The 20,073-nt window shown below is 39.6% G+C and overlaps 2 protein-coding genes across 4 annotated transcripts in view; one reads left to right on the top strand and one right to left on the bottom strand.

Moving 5' to 3' along the window:
• The window catches only part of NVL (nuclear VCP like), a 42,670-nt gene extending 33,784 nt beyond the window's left edge, over positions 1-8,886 (top strand). For all 3 annotated transcript variants that reach the window (XM_064446336.1, XM_064446335.1, XM_064446338.1), the window contains 4 exons: positions 1,393-1,469; positions 3,011-3,099; positions 6,910-6,980; positions 8,633-8,886. In XM_064446336.1, coding sequence (XP_064302406.1) covers positions 1,393-1,469; positions 3,011-3,099; positions 6,910-6,980; positions 8,633-8,677 — 282 coding nt within the window. In that variant the 3' untranslated portion in view covers positions 8,678-8,886. The remainder of the gene's footprint in view (positions 1-1,392; positions 1,470-3,010; positions 3,100-6,909; positions 6,981-8,632) is intronic.
• Positions 8,887-13,842: 4,956 nt separating this feature from the next.
• On the bottom strand, positions 13,843-19,741 carry DEGS1 (delta 4-desaturase, sphingolipid 1). The gene is made up of 3 exons (XM_064446341.1): positions 19,583-19,741; positions 17,942-18,684; positions 13,843-15,688 (listed from the first exon to the last, which is right to left on the bottom strand). The coding sequence occupies exons 1-3, from the start codon at positions 19,662-19,664 to the stop codon at positions 15,542-15,544; spliced, it is 972 nt and encodes a 323-aa protein (XP_064302411.1). The 5' UTR covers positions 19,665-19,741; the 3' UTR covers positions 13,843-15,541.
• Between the last annotated feature and the right edge of the window lie 332 nt (positions 19,742-20,073).

Genomic DNA, 20,073 nt, shown 5'->3' with positions numbered 1-20,073 from the left:
CTTCTCTGGTGCACATGCTGCTGAGCTTGTCTCCAGAGTAGGCAGATCATCCCACTTTAAAAATGCCCAACATATGTTGCTACTCAAAGCAGTAGCTAAAACACTTCTTGTTAGCAGAGGAGGTGTCTCTCTGGCGTGCAGTCTTCTATAACAATTGCTGAAGTATCCCACATTAAATTGTATGAGGCTTCCTTGTTTCCATGTTAAATTCTGTCCTTTCAAGATGTTTCAAAATCAGGCTGTTCTTTTATCTTTTTGGTTGTTTTTTTTTTTTTTTCTCCCCTAACTGGTATTCTGCCAGTTATGAATACCCTAACTGGTATTCATTCGAGAATGCTCCCTTACTCTGCCTAGTCCTTGATTATTCTACTGTCTGTTAAGTATCACAGGGTTTTAACTTGCCCGTTGCTATAAATTTCCTTTTTTTTTTTTTTCTTTTTTTTATCTTGAAGGTATTGTAGGTATGTGGTATATTATTTCACCTGAAGAAGTCATAAAAGAATTGTATGAATTTGTGTTTCTGTTAAATGAGTTTCTGGGGGAAATACATCAGTTGGATCAAAAAGTGTCCTTTTATGTCTAAACACAGGTGGTGTTTGATATGATATGCACCTAGAACCTCTGCACTACCATGAATCTGCCTTACTGTTGTCTAAGGGTAATAGGGAGATCTCCATGCTTGCAGTGTTTGAAAGTTTTGTTGGCTGGTTTCAAATATAATTTATAATGTTCTTCAATATTTTTTGCTGTTGGAGATGCAAAAATAATAACAAAAGAATCAGCTTCTGGGATCTTTGTGGAGGAAGCAGGAATAGTAAGGAAGAGTAGTGTCAAACAGTCTACAGGAATGTCTATGGTATATGTAAACTTTCATGAAATCCAGAATGGAAAATTCTAAGTTTGAAAATGTGTGTCTAGAACATAAAAGATATCTGATTAATTCTGTCTTTAAGGTAATGAGAAAAGACTGAACCTACATGCTAGTAGCTTAGCTATTTGATTTCAACACATAGGCAAAACTAGAAGAGGGTGAGCTAAACAATGCTGTTGATGTAAACAGCTACTTAAGGCACATCCACGTATGGAACAGCATCAGTGTTATTGCCCTGTGACAGGCTGGTCATCGTTTTGTTAGAGAAAGTCTGATCTCTTGGTGGGAAGTTAAAATTTATCATTGTTTATTATTCCGCAATTAAATGTTGTGAAGGCTGATTGTCCTTCTTGTCAGTTTGAGAATAAAAACAACATTAATATTTGTGGGTATTTCAGGGAATTTCTCATACCCCTATATGATTCCTGACTGATGAAACTCAATCACTTTGGGGGTGGCATATGTAAAAAGAAAAAAAAAAAAGTTTTCTTATCTTCTTTTTATTATCTCAACTCCTTTAGGATGGCACCCGGCCTCCACTAGATATCGATGTAAGCCTTGAAGAAATTGCTTACAGTCAACATTGTGATTGTTATACGTGAGTAACTTCTAGTTTTGACTTGAATATTTAATGTTCAGTGCCAACTCTGATTGTACTTTGCACTTGCAAACTGCAAATGTAAAAGCAAAAACTGCAGTTGCAGCGTTTAGGAGCACTCAGCGCCAACATCCTCTGATGCCTGATAATATGTGTTACATGGTTACTATTAAGAGGCCCTCTCAACTTTCAGGGTTTCTAAGCCTTTTCCCTTACACTATTTTTCTTGCTTTCAATTGCACTTTTTTCCAAGGAGTTTGTAGGAGTGTATGGATGCTAAAGTCTTTTTCATCTGGAATAGCCCTCTTCATGTTGTAAATACAGATCAGTAGAGGCCTCTTGGCTTTGCTTGGTTTTATTTTATAATTCTTGTGTAATCTGAGGCTAAAAGAGCCCTCTTTAAGTTGTGGACCCATATGCAATGATGATGAAAGCAAATGGGTTAAACAGCCATGATCAGCTTGTTTGGTCACACAGTTGAAAACAACGTGTTTGACAAAGTAATAAGGACCTATTTCAACTTGTGCTTTTGGGAAAGCTTGATAGCCATATCTGTCCGAATAATTTGCAATTGCGTTCTACAAAACTTCAAAAAGCTTTAATTTGTTAAATGATTTATTAATAGTTAATGATTATCTGGAGTTCACAAAAGATAAAGTTTATGACCTGCTGCTTGTCACAAATTGCTTCTGAATCTTAGAAATGGAGGCATTTCTAACCAGTAATGATTTTTAGTTTGTCATTGTTTCATACTTGGGAAAGATGAGTACTTTTTCTTTCTGTGACTTTTTCACTCACTGTCCTTTTTTTTTTGGGGGGGGGGTGGAGGGGTGGGGGGTGGCTTTGGGGTTTGGGTTTTTTGTTTGTTTTCATTATGTTTGGGTGTTCTGGGGTTGTGGTTTTTTTGTTCTGGATTGGGGTTTGGGGTTTTTTTGTTCTGTTTTTCGGTTTTGTTTTTTAAATACAGCAGCATTCCTAGCTTTCCCAAATTAAGCATGGGGAGTTAATTGTGAAAATTTTCTTTGGTTCAATGACTTGCACCAGTTTGAAAGCTTGTGAAGAGTTCAACAGCTAGGAACTGGAAACAAATATTTAGAAAGACCAGTATGACCATGTTTTCTGGATACTGTTATTTTAAGAGCAAGTTAAGTGTTGATCTGGCTGTGAACAAGGCAATAATGGGTGATTCCATTTGAATCTTCCATAAGACTGACACAAAAAAAATGTGTCACGTTCCCACCAAGTGACACAATATTAATCAATCCTTTGGCATTTTCAAGAACACTGGGTGCGTTTTTGAATCTTCCCTTGCTTCTAATTTATTTGATCTTAATGTGTGGCTAAAATCTGGAGGACATCATTCCATAACAAAGGTTGCAGCACTGGGTAGTCCTCGGACCTCTTTCCAGTGTTCTTAAGATGAAGCTTTAGGGGAGCACAACTAGTCCCTTAGCATCATCTGTAGTGTCTTGCCTTTCTATATGCCATCAGCAAAAGATGAGGAGAGAAATTTATCCTAAAATAACCTATTCTGTTTGCAGAGGGGCAGACCTTTCTGCTCTAGTGCGGGAGGCTTCAGTTTGCGCCTTGAGACAGGAAATGGCCCTGCAGAATAATAAAAGCAAGAAAGGTAAGAAAACTTTACAGAAATCTTAACTGAACAGTGATCAATAATAATATGGAATGTAAAGTATTTTAAGATAGTTCAAGACAAGCATAAATGTATGCATGCTGTACATAAAAGATTGCTGACTTCTGAGCCCAACAAAAACTGTCAGATTTGTTTCAAGAACATATAAGCATCTTTGAAGTAGGTGTAGGGGAGAGTACAGGAAAAAAATGATTATGCTGGAGGCTCCCCATAATTTTTTTTTCTAAAAGAATTGAACCTTGTACCTTAAAGAAAAGTTTATGTTAAATCGTTTCATAAGCTGACAGTTTATATACTAGGCTGAATACATCTTTGACAAATTTCCACATCACTATTAAACGCTAATTATACTGACTTATTTGCAGATTTGAGTACAGTTGTAGCTGCACACATACTGATCATGTACCTTTGGCACGCAATTGTGTTGTGTAACTGAATACGTGCATCTAGTAGTTATGGTGCTAGGAAAATCTGAGTGTCAGCTTTTATCTTAGGTGTTTAACTCATCAGTGGCTCTCGCCAGGACTTGAAATGATTTATAACTCCCTGTTTAAGTACAATGTCTGCCCTTTCCGTAGCTCTCTGCACTTTTGTTTTAAGTTGTATTTTCTTGGTTTTTAAATTATTATTTTTTCTATGCAGACAGGAAAATGTAATTGGAAATTTAAACTCTTTTATATAATATGTGTGTATATTGAGATTTTTTTCCCAGTAATTTAATCTATTATTTTACCCTTAAGTCAAAATGCAAAGCTAAAATGGAATTACAACTTTTCAGATTATGTCCTTGGAAAATTAGGCTTTCATTATGCCTCTAAGAACTGTGTTGGAATTTTAATGGCTTTGAATCATTCTTTTTGATCTGGTACATATCCAGTCTCATCTGGTTTTTAACAGTAGGTTAACAGAGCAGAATGTCTATATTTCTTGTTTTGAGGGAACTAGCATGTTCATTTGGGGGGGGAAAGGGGGAAGAAACAAACTATAAAAGCCTTCACTGTTGTATGACTTGGTAACCCATTTTGCCTGCTGTAGATGGAAAAAGCTCTTGATTTGAGATGGAAATTTCAGGATTTCTCCTGTTCATTTTTATAATTACCCACAATACAGCAGGCTTGATCAAAGACGTTAATCACCTGAATTCAGCCTTCACATTTAGGATTGCAGCCTGAGCACTTACTGTATAGATGTGCTGGCAGCCAGCTAGTCCATAATATATACGTAGCTTGATCTGCATGTTTATAGCAGCTGCTTGTTTGGGATGTCCTTGGGTTTGGATTTCTAAGATGTCAGCCCTGGCTGGTATGAAAGTGTCTAAGGTGGTTTCTGATCTGAGACCTTGTTCATTTATACCTTCAAAAAAGTAGTCTGTGTACCGCAGACTGGAGAAGTTCCTCCTTCAGTGTTACCACAGGACATGCACCACTGACTCCCCTCCCACACCCTGTATGTGACCAGGGGTACGTGCTGTGCGTCCTCATCACTCAGTACATTGGGAATCCCCTGGCTGAGATGAGGGCTGCTCCTTGCTGCTCTGTAGAAACTCTGATGCAACTTCTTCCTTATACCTGATTTTTTTCCCTCTGGAATCAATTCAGGGGTGTGGTTTTATTTTTTTTAAATGCTCAATAGTGGTTTGCTTGAAAGGACTTTTTATATCATAAAAAGTATCCTGTTTGTGATATTTCTTGTAAGAATCCCTAAATTTTGCTTCCAACTTTTAACAGTCCCAGGAGAGCTGATGATGTTGGTCACTGCAGTCTCAGAGTTGCAATATCTGGGTGAAAGATGGAGCCGATTTTCAGTTTTATCAGGTTCCTCTGGAGTTCCTCATCATTGGCCCAGCATTTGACTGCCCACAAGAGTTCAGTATCATTTGCAAGCTTTCCGGAAGTTTCCATTTCTGGCTCCCTTTTCCAAACCACTAATGAAGACATTCAATAAAACTGATCTCAGCACCGATGCCAGAGTGGGACCATACTACTGCCTGTTCCCTGTCCTGAAAAGCCTTATGCTATTTCATATCCTTTAATCAGCCAAAGGATCTTTCCTACAATTCTTTGGAGTTTACCAGTCCTCTGTGACTATAACAGGTTACAAGATTTGGCCCACAGCTCTCAGTTTCATAGACAAGTTCCTTCAGAACCTCTGAGTGAACGCCATCTGGTCCTGATGACTCACCGTTAACATCCTAACTGACATATTTTAGTTTAATACTTCCTGTATATTTATTTCAAATTGATGTAGTTACAAAGAATGCATAGGGTATGAGAATCTCTTGACACTTACAGCTACCAAGACAAATGCATTGACTTTCTAAAGTATGACTTTATCCCCGAATGCCCCTTTTTGTATATATATTTTTTTTAAAGATAGCCAGTGACCCCACATCACCTGCATAGTCTGTAACACTGATCATCTTAACCAGAGAGTCTATGAGACTTCTTGTTACAGCGGTTAAGAGCAAATGTGGTTTAACAAGTAAGGTCAAAGTTTTGTATCTTTATGGTTGAATTTGAAAAGCAAGATCTGGTCCTTGTTTGATACTTCCAAATTAAAGAGAAAAGGGAACCAGCTATCCTTCACTCATCTATGTAAACAGGAAAAAAACAATTTCATATTTGGTGTTTTAAGTACTTAGTCTTATTTTAAAAATACTATACTTGTTGATATACTTCATTATTTTAATTTATCATTAATTTACCAAAATAAATTGTTTTAAGTAATAAAACATTCATACCTACTTATTCAGACTAAATGGTTTTGTTATAAGAAACCAAGGCAAACTGTGTTAATGCAAGCAGCCAAGGTATTGATTACCAACAGCTACATTCTCCACAGTATCAAGCATTGTGCCTGCTTCTACCACACAATGAGCGTGAAATAGCCTTACTTTAACTTACTTTCAACGAGAGGTAAACTACTTTACCTAGTAATAGGTAAAAGCATGCTTATACCTAGCCATAGCTCTTAAATTAGTATATAGACTCTTTCACCTTGACTTTTTCTGACAATCATGTTGCTAATGACCTTCCTAGCTGATTAATGCTGTTTTCTCCTTTCCCTTTCCTCCCTCCCTCCCTATAGCTGAGGCTATATATTTAAGGTATGCTCATGTTTTAGCATACTAAAAAAACCCTTTTCAAAAGGTTATGATTAGGAATAATTACTGTGGATAGCTGTATTAAGATCAGAAAGGGGATTTGCATATACTTAAGGACGGAGTTTAAAAAGTGAAAGCTTTCATCACTTCTGGGTAATGCCAGATGAGGCAATGATATGAAGTCAATTATTTATGAATTGAGCATCCTGTAGTGGAATGGCAATGATAACAATGTTTTCTAGGTACTTAATAATATGCTGTAGGAAAGCTTAATATTAAATATGTATAGAATATAAAGCCCAGAACTGGAAGGGTTAAGGGACTCATCTAGCTGGATTTAAGGTAAACTACCATTAATTTGGCACCTTTGAGAATGAAATTCTCAATCTGCAGCTGGAAACATTATGATCTAAAATATCTTTCAGAAACAAGTAAGTATTCTTTGGCTTAAGGTACAAGGGATAGAGAGATGAATATCCTGCCTAAGATCATAGACAGGAAGCTACATAAAATATAAGATTTCAGGTGTTCTTAACTCTACTGAATTAGATATCATCCAACTGACTGGCATATGCAGTTACTTAGGTTTCATGAATGCTGCCTTGAGATACATGCAAAAAAAAAATCACTTGATTGTCACTTGCATGCATTTTAATTTAGTAATTTATTGTGCTTTGTTTTTTAAGGAGAAATCAAGATTTCCCATAAACACTTTGAAGAAGCTTTTAGGAAAGTGAAATCTTCAGTATCTAAAAAGGTAAGATAAGCTTCAAGTGTGTAAGACTGATTACTCCCCTGAAAAGGATACTCTCTTTATGCTGGAGACTGGTAGGAATAGTTAAGTTTGCAGTACACTCACATGTATCTCAAACTGATGCTGCAGATGATGCACTGCAGGGAGAGGGATTACCATGCTATCAATCAAGGTTCTCTCTTAGTACAGCACCTTGGAGTTCTCATTGACATTCCCAGATTAGTTACTGACCTGGACCTAACCTCTTATATCTGTGGAATTTTCAGTTAAAAGTCCTTTTTCCCCCCCATAGATGGATGTGACACCCAAAGATGCTCAACCATTTCTGTTAATGTCCAAAAGACAACATTTTGACATAGGACACAAAACACACTTCATCTTTGTTATTTCTTATCAGTCTTTGCATTATTTGCTTGAGATTTTCTCATGACCTGTTCTTTTTATTGACCGAAGGGAAAGCTGTTCAATCACCTTAATTACTATAACTGAGAATTTTACAAACATAGGAATTGTGATGGCTGCAGAGCTTTTGTGTATAGGTCTGTGTGTTGCCAAGAGTACACTGTAGCCAAAATACATGAATATACTCACTTGGAACACCAGCCAGAGAAGTTAACTATTTTCTTTCATTATTATTGTATGGTGAGTTTCTTTTTCTAAAATTTAAAAATTGTCTTTGCTCCAAGACCCTTTAAAGATGGCATTGGTTTTTGTTTTCTTCTCCATCGCTAATCACTAAGCCAACAATTCAGAAGCAACAGCCACAAAAACTTAAAGTTATGTTCTTTAACATATCAATCACTATTAAGTATTAAGACATAAAAGACAGCTTAAATATCACATGTCTCAGAGTTCTATATTTCAATTATATCCATTTGAAGAAGTTTCAGTTAGGTGTTTAGAAATGTTTTGGGGTACAAGGTACTCATCTCTCATTTCCAGATGCCACTTCCTATGTGTTAGACAAATTCAATCTCTGCACACCCTCCTATGAATACTGGAAAATACAAAAAGCTGCATTTCACCAATTTAGTGCTTCTAACTCTTCTTTGCCCTCTCATACACGTGTCTGAGTGCAGTTAAGTTGCTTTTGGTTTAACTGGTTGACTCAAGACAAACCAAAGTAAGTTCTTAAAGCTACAGAGAGACATCACCATCTGAAGCCAGTTATTTAAGTGGAAGTTAAAATCTCCAAGTATTCTGTTCCTCGAAACTGTCATTATGAGTGACTAGTGAAAAGGATTAAGGAACAGTTACAGTTAAGTAAGTCAGACTAGCAAAAGAGGATCTTGTCTATTTTGGCAGAAGTAGATGGGGGAGTAAAGTGTTAATTCAGCACCTCCCCTAGCAAAGAGGGCAGCATTTTCTTAGTGAAGCTGCAATCTGAACCTAGCATAGCAATGTTAAAGAACTCTGCCAAAGGCATCTGTTAATTACGTAGGATTGGTGGCTATTACCGGAGAACCTCATTTATGAGTCAGGATAGGTTTTTTTCCTTCAGTTTTTTGTTTGTAAATATATTTAAATACAGCTAGTCACTCATAGAGCTGGTTCATTTCACTTTCTTGTTAAATACTACAAAGTCACTTTTAAACATTGCATAATTTTATCATTGTCTGAAGTAATTTCTTCCCCTCTTATCTTGGCACTGCTAGGATCAAATAATGTATGAAGAACTGCGTCAGTCACTGTGCAGGTGATGCATTTGGACAATTCCCAAGAGAGACTTACTCTACAGTGGTGGAGAGTTTTGTAATACCTGTGCCTGATTTGAAGAGAAAGGTTGGAAAAAAATCTGTACTGACTCTCTCTCAGGTTTTTAAACTGTACCTGAAAAAAGTCAACATATCCTACTGCTCTAAACAATCCTTAATTTAACTGTTTCCAGAATAAAAGATACATGATCCCAGCATATCACCACTTTCATTTTTAAAATGAATGCTTTTTAGTGCTAGAGAGCTAATACTGTTCTGATATAATATTTGGTGCCCTTAATCAGAAATCCTGCAGAGGCTAACCCTTCACCGTGCTTGCATTGCTCAAATAGCTGGTTTTAGCCATAATTTAAAATAGCTGTTTTCAAGAACAAGGACTCTGGAAGAATCACTGGGAGGACAGAGCTGTGAAAGTAGTATAGAGAAGTGCTGCACTGTACATTATCAAACCATTAATCATGCCTTTCCCAAACACAGCAACACAGGACATTCCTATCTTTGATCAGTCTTATGCTTCCTAAAAGCACTGCAACCATCAGTTGAGGGTCAGAACAGGAAATGGATAGTTTCTGCTAGAAGACTTTCTGCAAAGTCTGCCAAGTTTGATAACACCAAACTTCAAATAATTTTTAAAGTTAATAAATTTCCATATAAAACAGTAAAATAGTTTTTGTAAGCAACATTTATTCTGTAAGCACACCCCCTACTTACTTCAACACTTAAGAGGGAGGGTGCGACCTTGAACAATCTGATCAAACTTTGAGACTGACCTTGCCTTGAGAAGGAACAGCATCTTGCAACTTACGTTCTTCTCTGAATTGCAATCTGACAAAAGATGTGGTACATTTTTCCCAACAGTAAATGTGGAAGGCTATCATAAATAACTGATCACCACAGACTTGTGTTTTAAAAATACTGACACTCGTAGCACTTGCACTTACCACTGTGATTTTTGCACAACATGGTATGATATTCCCTCCCTCTTCCAGGAAAGCCTGAGACTCAGTGACTCAAGTTGTGGCCCATATGACTAACAAATTATATAAAGCAGAAGATGTAATTGTAAATCAGGCTTGGAGCTTTAGAAATCCAAGATGAAGGATCATAATTTTTATCTCAGAGTAATTTTGCTTGTGGCTGTTCATCTACTAATTGCATTGCCTCACAGTAATATCAGCTAAGTGACCAATTTTAATGTAATATCATAACTAGGTGCCATGTACAGAGCTATACAAGAACCACCTAGGTTACATAAACTTTTTCTTGTTTTAGCTCTACATCTACAACTTCATAGTTTGTGGTTTTTACCACCTTTCTTAAATAAGAGGCTTTTGGTTTATAGGAAGCTACAACTGCATTGAAATAAGCTGTGAACCCTTTCAGTACAATGACACACTCAATTCACGTATGTGTTTGAGTGTTGACCAATGAAAAAAGAATCAAGCAGGAGCCCTTTGAAAACAGTATATACTACCTCAAATACCCATTTTGAAACTGTCAACCATTTTACCTTTAGATATTATTCTAAAGGCCATCACTGTTTTTTGCATGCCTCTGGCATGTATTTGTTTCAAAGCAAATAAACTGTATAGAAAAACTTAAGAATAAAAAAAAGCATTACCGAACTATGATACAACTTCAATAATACAATTCAGAAATACTTGTCATCCTTTCTTGGGAAAAAGGTGTGGCAAGCAAGCCACTCCTTACAGTTGAAAATAACCACAACTGATATCTCCTTTATTGATATATAGAGAAAAATCCCGTGACTATACTTAAGGATAGCTGCAGTTGATGAGCTCATGAACAAGTAAAGTAAAATACCAAAGAATTTTATCCTCCTTTCCTGTTATGATGGTATTATTCCTGTGTGTATATGGCACAAGAAAGCAAGGTAGGACTTGCAAGGCAAGACTAAGGAAGAAATACTGTTTAAGCAGTAGTAATAAACAATATAGTCTTGTCAAGAGTCCTAACACAAAACATTTAATATACAAAGTGTCTGATAATCCTTAACGTGATAGTGGAAGTAGAAGCAGGGCACAGGAAGGTTTAAATTTACAAGAAAATCTGAAGTTGAAAGGCAGAAAAAGCCAGATCAGTAAAGCATCTGTATCCTGTTTGCTTACCTTGCCTGGGCTAAGGAGCAGACAAGGGCAGGCAACTGAACTTTGTTTGACTGTTCACACAAGAAAGCGCTGCACCCACACTGCTACTTTTTCTTGCAGGAAATTTTACTTATAGTACTTACCACTGAAAAAAAACTTGATAAGAGAAATTGCAAGATCCCTTGTACTTGTAGATAGAAAATGGGAATCCCTGTATTGCATGAAAAGGCTTGTTCCTTAAAGAGATAACTACTTTCTTCTGCATATGCAGCTACTGCCCCTCCTAGCAGACATGCCTAGGGGAGGTTTTCCCTCGAGTCATCTTGTTTCTGTTGGGACAAGATCAAGAAATTGTTCGTCATGCCATTCTTCTCTCCCTTTCCTGAGGCTAGCTGCATATCTAAATCACAATAATGATTCTGTCCCAGAGCATGTTAGATGCTGACTTCAGCAGAGGCAGTGCAGGGCACTGTCAGCAGGGAAGGCAAAAATGCTGTCTTCATTCTTGGCTAAATAGGAAACTTTTTCAACATTTTTGTCCTCACTAAAGTCTTGTATACCACTGCAGGCTTGATTGTGAAATACAGGATTTGATAGAGAAAATTGTGTATGTGGAATGGCAGGTCACTATGCTAAAGACACATCTACATGATTTAGACACACCTATTTGTCAGATTGTTCTCTGGGACCTCGCAGAAGCAAGTCCTGTGCTTTGCAGGGTGCAGCCTAAAATAGCAAAACTTGCTTTGCCTTAAGTCTTCTGAGACTCTTGCAGGTTAGAGGAGTATGCTTTCCAGAAGCTGTCTTAGACCACTTATGCAAGATTGCTACCTGAAAGTGACTTCTCTCCTGTTTGTCAAACAGGATTAGTACAGCAGCCTGCAATCTATAGCATTGACTTTATTGGTTGCTGAACCTCATCATTAAATAAGGAACGAACAGCTTGAAGTTGTACTGTGGCATGCCGTTTGACCTGATACAGGAATAAATGCCAAGGAGGCAGCAGCGAACCCACTGAGCTCATCTTCTAGCAGTGCCAGCTTACCTAGAACAGACCCATTTATCAACATCTGTAGACTTCAGCTCAATGTTATGTGCTTGCTGGCTACGTTTAACAACTTAACCAGAGAAATTTTGACATGCAGAACCAGAAGTCTTAACTACTTTTTAACTGGCCTCTGGTTCCAGGTAGGAAGTCTTGTCCTGGATCTAAGAGTTTGGAGCTCTGTAGCCAGAATGATGCACCCATTTAACACATGGTATTGGCCGTCTTGTGGAACAGACAGGTTCAACAGCAAAACAAGAATGCCAGAGGCAAGAGTTGTTTTGAAGGAGGAATACACCCACACCTGTCCTGTGGGAAAACTCATGCCTAGTATGATCAGACTCCAGGATGCATTACTTACTCCACTTAAACAGCTTCAAATAATTGGAGGTGGGTGGGTGTGTCTGTCTATATTACAAGCCATGCAAGGCAGTTAATTCTTAAAACTGTAAGTTACTCAAAGACCTGAAGGGGATTCAGAGCTCTGCACCAGTTAGCTGCAGCTAAAATACCTGGATGACATGTTTAACACTGCTCACCCAAAGTCAACTATGTTGAGAATTAAACTCAGCTGGTTTCACATGAAGGAGATATTTGCCAAACTGACAAACTAGTAAAATGCTTTAGTTACACAGAAAGGAACAAACCCTAACAAGCACATAAAAAGGACAAAGTTAACTCATTCCATCTGAGTAGATTTATTTAAAAAATTATAATTAGGTTAGCTGTCAAGGTTCTTAATGCTCTTTAGGTTTAATTTGTTCTTCACTGGTTAGTCAAAGCTCTCTCCAACTTTTAGACCAATTATTTCAAAAACTATACTAACCTGTTTCTGCCAGAGGTATTTAAATAGTTTTCATGAACGCTATTTAATTCCTTAGAATCAATAACTAGATGGTTCATGTGTGTTTAAAAAAACATCATGTTCCTTCTTTCTGTGCCATGCCTGTGACTAAACACCACATTATAAGACTGGAGAAAACTAGCTATTCATTTAGAATATATCAAACAAGCCAAGTAGTACCGCTGGTCTGAATTCCTTTTACCAGTGGTTCAGAAATGGTTCTAGTTTTTTAGGGATGAAACTATGCCACAGTATAAGTTAACTTTCAGATGATCTGCTCCTGGCAAAATCCCTACTACTGAAGTTAAATACCAAAGCCTCTTGTGTGTTAGACAGGAATGATATACCTAAGAATGGTAGCTACAAACTCTTGCAAGAGAATCAGACCATGCTTTAGATCCAAACAAAAGTCTCACTGGCTCGGATTAACCTAGTTCAGTAACTGTTGCCCAATAGGTAGCCAGTAGCCTGTTTCAGAAAGATTACGGCAAGCATAGGTATCTCCCTCAGAATTTGCCACTATTCTAAAGCTCTTAAAAGTAAAAATGGGATTTTTATAATCCGAGTTGGAAGGGAAGATCACAGTCAGAACACCTTAAAGCAATTATTTGCTATTTTAAGCAAGAGATGGTATCTTGTCCTCTTTAAAAGCAGAAATTCATGCTTGCAGTACCCCACTGGGAGGACAGTAAGGGGCATCAGTGATCCTGTGAAATACGTAACAAAGCCCAGGTATGAAAGTTGAGCTCTGAGTTATCCCAGATGAGTACTTCAGATAAGCAATTTCTCAACTTTTACCTTTTAGCTGTAAAACTTTCTGGACTTTCCAGTAAGTTTCCGTTCTTCATTCAGCTATGGCAAGCTATCAAAGATATTTAATTCCACTGTTTACTACTTAAATTGAGAAAGTCCTCCAGAAGTGGTTTAAAAAGAAACTGGTTTGCAACTTTTTAAGCCTGTTCAAGCCTTTCAACCAAATTCAGATTTATTCCCAGCAGAAAGGCAAGGCAAGAATCTTTATAGTTCATCTATACCACCACTCAGCAGAGCAGATCTTGCATCTGCTTTAAAAATATCCAGTTTCTCTAAAGCTTGAAGTCCTTCAGCATTAGGGGACCAGTAAAAAAAAAAATAAAAAAAAAATCACCCAATGTTACTTTAATCTTTACCTTTTAATTACATGTAAAAATACCAGATAAAGTATATTCTGACATTAAACGACACCCTGAGCAATATGCTGGCTAGCTAGTGTGTTATTGGCATCATAAGAAAGTCACTTTGGAAGTGGTTGGGATGCTTTCATACCATTTCTATTACTTAACCACAAATAAAGGCCCACGCTTAAAAAACAAAACACATATTAGAAACAGGACTGCAGTCAGGTGAGGGTTAAGATGTACCAATACATTCTTAGACGCTCAGCTTGTTCCAATTACAAAGAAAACCCAAAGCCCACAAAATGCAGGAGCTGGAGGCATGTAAAAACAAAGTTACTTACAGCAGACCAGTGTGGACAGTAGCTGGGACTTCCAACTTCAGACTCCATCTTTCAGATAAGTGAAGAACATGCTGTAGGATCACCATTTAAGAGTGATGTGTAGCCATCTGTGACAGCTTAAAGCCATCATCAAATGCATTAGATGACAGAAGGCAAATATGCTGTACTGAGGTATGTAGAGATTTGTCCTTCAAGGTTCAACAAGTCTATCCATTCTGTTGCCAATTTTAAAACTTAAGCAGGAAGTTTGGTATCATCACCTGTGCTCTCATACCATTTCAATACGAAAGACAAGTGTCTATGTAGGGTACTGTAGATTGAGGGGGTAGGCAGAATCAAGATAATTTAGCAATACTCCTCTGTGTACACAAGTTACTAATATGCTTAATAGGTAGATTTGTCAGGGGTTGTAGCTAGCCTTGTTTGCCAGAACAGTATCTGCTGCAATTCATTCAGTTTTCCATATAAGCCAAATTTCCAAATGGGTGTAAATATTAAAGTTAGCATTTAAAACGATGGGAACAGCAGAATCCACCAGGACAAGCCTGTTTTTCTTTGCAGATCAGAAAAAAACACCTCAAACTGTAGCAAGATTTTTCAAATATGAAAAAACTAATCAGTTACTACATTAAGTTACTCGTGGCTTACACAATACAATTCTAAATGCTAGCTGCTCAAGCTATGCGCTAACACATGCGGCTTTGGCAGTAGGTGGGGATGCATAAAGTTGGCAATTCCCCACTTTTTGAGCAGGAAGACACAAAGGCCACCTCCATGTCAATTTCATTCTGATAAATTGCTCCTTTAAGGTACTTCCAGTAGAAGAGAACTTTAAAGCAGTGCTTCAAGTGACACATATTTAAACAAAAGCTGACTTAACATTTCTGTGCAAATTTAGTTCTTCCAACTGTAAGTTAGGAAGCGGGTTCAACAGAAGGTTGAAGTTAAGAAATCGTGTTAGTTTAGAATTAACAGGCAAGTACAGCATTTTAACACTACAGTCATCCAAATAACATGTTGTGGGCAGCGTACTACATTGAGAACTTTTAAGAGTCAGACAGATATTTTATATAGATTTAACACCTGTGAAAGCAAATTCTGTAACAAAGTGATTTAGCATTATGCATATAACACTGATCTTTAGGCAAACATGTACACATTAAACCAGTGAATCTGAGGACTGCGAGGAATGTTATATATAGCTGGTAGGAGTCTGCTACAAAATCCTTAAAGATGCATTGCTGTGTTGCTGTAGATCTTAATTCAGGACACTGGTGAACATCTTTAGCAAGAGACCTTATACCAGCCACTTTAGAGCAAGCAGAGATTTCAAAGTTTTTTGGTTGCCAGAAGTTTAATCTTGCTTCACTTCACCCTTTAATTGCCTTTTCATGCGTGAATATGGACTGATTGTGTCATCCATCACGAAGTCATACAGTACTTTTATCCAAGAGTTATATTGCGGCAGGTTGTCATAGTATTCAGCTGCTATTTTCTTCACCTAAAGAGGAGATACAAGGTTTATTTACATTAGTACCCATACAATCCTCAACCTGTAACTTAACGTAGAGCGCTCTAAGTTTCATTTTAGATGCTAGATTCTACAGGAAAGGCTGCTAGTGCCACAACGTGAAAATTGCTTGAAGGAAAAAGCAACTCCCTGGTTAAGTAAACTTCATGTGAAACTTATATTGAAGCTAACCAGAACAAACTGCTAACTCTCCAAAGTCTGTTCACTGTCTTAACTACAGAATGATGCAGCTCAGAAAATCAAGCAGTTTGGTTGTCAGTGGAAGTGGGTGATTCAGTTCAGTGCTGACTCATAGGTATACAGCTGTCACCAAAAAGGATGTTAAACACCTCTTCCTAGAATTTACACCACAGCTATTTCTACATGTAGTTTCAAATCTCATCACTCAGAGGAAAGAGCATCTTATTTCTGATGAACATCTTGTTTCTGATGACAGACATTAAGGAACAAATATAAACTGCTTCCAACAACTTTATTCTCAGATGTCCACGCTGACTAGAGTACTGTTTTAAACTAAGAAAGCTAGAGTTTTAGTTAGATATCCTTACTGATATTTAAGGCCAACCACCTAAAGCCTTAAAAACCTGAACAGAACAAAATAATTTTTCACTAAATTCCATAGTTTAGACAGAAGAAAAATACCAATCTGAGTAAGCAGCAAACAAACCCAAGATATCTGCATGCCTGGTTTAGAGCCAAAGATCATTTTGATCCATCACCTACAGACTAGTGCATCTAGCCAGTATACTTTTATTCAACAGTAATTATTCTCAGCTCACCAGTACCCCAGCTGGAATCAAGTGTACAGTACTTCAGTGATCTTTAGCACACAGCAAGGCAGAGCCCCATCAAATTAACTACACTGTTCTAAAAGAAGGCTTTGTTTTCCTACCAGAGCTGTGGATTAAGAATCCTGTAGCAAAGCTAGGTATTTACCTCTGCAATTAAATACTTGAAAAAAATTATTCCCTACTTAGAATTCAAGTACTGCTGCAAGAAGTGAAATGCTGGTTCACCAGCACATATCTGGGTATCAAAGGTGAGTTAATCTTTCAAATACAGCCAAAGTTGCTTTAAATCTATGAAAAAAAGAGACATCAGCTGTCTTTTTTGTGGGTGGGGGGGGGGGGGGAAAAAAACAACCCAAAAACCAACACACCAAAACCAACAGACAAACAAAAACAAACTCTCAAACCAACTACAGAATTTAACTGCCCTGCTAAAGAAGTGCTGGAGTAGTTATTTCATCTGCACTTCCACCACTGGCAATAGAAATAACAATCAAGTTTAGACTCAAAAGCCACAGCTTACAAGGTCTTACTATTACCAAGTGCAATAATAAAGCTACAAGACCAACACCACAGCTGCTGTCAAATTGCAAGTTTAGTGTCTGACAAAAAACACTTCTCCAAAGGTGAGTTTTAGGTGTAACCCTGGAAGTCTTTGTTCCCATGCTCCAACTGGGAAACAGATACACAATGAGAATTAAGCTCCTGCTAAAAAGAAACCAGCAAGATTGAAGTGGGGAGAAACCAGTCTGAAAACTCACATCTGCTACTTATGCAGATGTGACAGGTCTAAGTCTTAGCTTTGAAGCCTTAATTCTGTCAATGAACAGCTGACACTTAGAGTTCAAAGGTTCTCACTAGAGGAAACAGAGCTGCCCCAAAATAGAAAGCTATTAAACATTTATCAACAATACAGACATCAGCAGTACCACAAACCATCTCTTTTCCCCACCAAAGAATGTCAGTGATAGAGCAACAGAAGCATAAGCATGCATTATGATATTGTTATTAAGATTTCAAGGACAGAGCCAACAAATCTCTGAAGGCATCTTCAACTTCTTAACTGGTTTTCTGCATACTTAATAACCAAAGAAGATAGACGGCTGGTTGTAATTACAGAAAACCAAAGTTTTCACAAAGCTTAAGTCACGCGTTTCCTCCCCTCTCCTTTTATGGAAGAGGCTTGAGGAACCAGCACTTTGGAACTGTGTTTAGGATACCACTAAAAAGGTAGTTAATTACCCCCTTCATCTCACAACTTAGAACAACTAACAACTTCTTTGTTTGGGGTTTCCTGTTGTTGGGGGTTTTTTTTCAGGGGGGGCTCTTTTTTTTTACCTCCAAACTTCCATTCTTCTGTCAGTGTTCTACCTGATATTCATGTTAAAGTCAAGCCTATTTTAAGACAAAGTTATAACCTTGGAAGTAAACTTACCAGTGGAAGGCTCTTGCCAGGAATATTGGGGAAGTCATGATGTTCATTGTGATAGCCAACATTAAAAGTGAGCAGATTAAGTGGCCCATAGTAGGAGTAAGTCTCATGTCCTTTTAAAAACATGTAATGTTCAGCTATGAAGTGTCCCGAAATTGGGTGCAACCCAAGTCCAAGTACTGAGCCAGCAAGCATGTAAAAAGTGGATTTGACTCCCCATAAATAATATATCACAACATCAAAGGAAAGCTGAGCCAATAAATTGATTATTTCAAGTCGAGTAATGGGTTTGGGATTGATGCAGAGAGGTCTAATTGCATAGAAAAAAGGCTGAAGAACAATCCATATGAACTTTCTAAAACGGGTGCAGAAAAACCAGCCTTCAAAGTTGGTTGGAATGTCCACATCAATTCCATCGCCTCCTAAGTAACGATGATGATCCATGTGGTATCTCTTGAAGGATATGGAGTACGGGAGACCAAGAGGGAGGTTGGCAAATATTCCAAACCATCGATTCCACATTGCTTTGCTGTTGCCAAAGGCACTATTGTGAGAGATCTCATGAATAGCCAGAGTCATGGAGTGGCTAATACAGCTTCCAAAAACATATGCCCAGAAGATTACCCATTTCCAGTCCAAGTCTTTAACTAGATAAAATGCAGTCAACTGCGCAAGAACCATCAGCACAACCACCCAGATCAAGTTGTAGTCTGGTTTCATCAATGCTTTTATCTCTGGATGTTTAGCTAGATAGGAAAGAATGAAACACAAAAGGAATTATTTAGAAGCTCTCCTCATGGCCAACTATCCCAGCTAGATTAGAAAAGTAGATGTAGTCATTTCTTCCTTCCCTTCCTCCCAATTAGGATTTGCCTGCAAAGGTAGTGAAAACGCACTACCTTCCCACTTGTGACATTTATTGCTATAATGAATCCCTTGGAATTAAAACATTTTAACATTTCTCTGTTGCTCGGCAACTAGACACGTATATGGCAAGCACCAGTACCACCTCCAGCTTACCCAGGAAGGAAATGGCTTTGAACCGACAGCCCACCAGTCACTCAGAAGGGCTCCAGTAAGCTCAAGGACCATTTCAGGCGTTCTACTCGAAAACGCGGTTATTCACCGCAACACCGGGCGCCGCGATGACCTCTACGCACGGCACACGATCTATTTATACGGACCAGCAAGCACCTTATCTATCATTCAGCCCGTTTCCGACCCGCACGAAGGGCTCTGCGGCAGCGGGCGGCCCGCAGCCCCCGCCGGGAGGGGTGACCGCCCCGCCGCCACCACCACCGCCGCTCCTTCGCGGTTCAAAATGGTAGCCCGGGCCAACGGCCCCAATCCGCGGGGCTCAGGCTCTGCCCCGCAAGCGGCGAGCCGCCCCCGCCACCCCCCCGCTCCTTCCCCTCCCCCGCCAGCGCCGCCAAGGCGGCGGCTGCCGCCTCCACGTACGCGGCCAGCGCCGCTCCACTCACGCGGGCCCGCGCCGACTTTGGCCCAGGCCGCCCACCCCCCCCACCAGCCTCCCCCACGCCGGGAGCCTCGAACGGCTGGCGGCCATTTTGTGGGGTCCGTCCCCGTCCCCCCCTCCGCCAGCGGCACCACCGCCACCTCCCCCCCCCTCCTCCTTCTCCTCACCCAGGATCTCCTTGCGGCGGTCAGCATGAGGCTGGTCTGTGTAGACCCACTCGAAATCCTCCCTGGCGACGGTGTTGCCCATCGCGGCGGCAAGCCTCGCCGGCTCCGCACCTCAACGCCCTGCTGGCAATCTCCCCCCCCCCACGGCACAGCAGTTTATAGCGCAGCGGAGGCGGCTTCAGTACCGCCCTGTTCTCTCTCCCTATTGGCTCGTGGCGTCTGTCAGGGCTGACAGGCGGGCGGGGCCCTGGCCGGGCGGAGCGGGGCGAGGCGCCCGGTGGAGCCGCTGCCTGAGGGATCGGGTGGTGGCCGCGGCCGGGCGGGGCCGGGAGGTCGCGGGCCGCCCTTCAGCCCGCGCTTCCGCTGGAGGGAAGCCCTGCGGGTACGAACGTCTGTGTCCCTCTTCAGAGGAGAGGCTCTGCCCCGGGGCCGCCCCGGCGGGCGGCGGCGGCTCCCCCGCCTTCCCGCTGGAGGCGGCGGGACTGACTCAC

The sequence above is a fragment of the Phalacrocorax carbo genome, chromosome 3 (assembly GCF_963921805.1).
Source record: "Phalacrocorax carbo chromosome 3, bPhaCar2.1, whole genome shotgun sequence".
NCBI lineage: Eukaryota > Metazoa > Chordata > Aves > Suliformes > Phalacrocoracidae > Phalacrocorax > Phalacrocorax carbo.
Note: the sequence above shows the minus strand (reverse complement) of the source record. Positions and strands in the feature narration are given on the sequence as shown.

Excerpts from the sequence above, each read along its gene's own strand:
- DEGS1 (XM_064446341.1), bottom strand. The coding sequence starts at position 19,664 with ATGGGCAACACCGTCGCCAGGGAGGATTTCGAGTGGGTCTACACAGAC. Across the intron at positions 18,685-19,582 it reads CCGCCGCAAGGAGATCCTGG|CTAAACATCCAGAGATAAAA; the intron begins GTGAGGAGAAGG and ends TTTCCTATCTAG. Across the intron at positions 15,689-17,941 it reads CTGGCAAGAGCCTTCCACTG|GTGAAGAAAATAGCAGCTGA; the intron begins GTAAGTTTACTT and ends TCTCCTCTTTAG.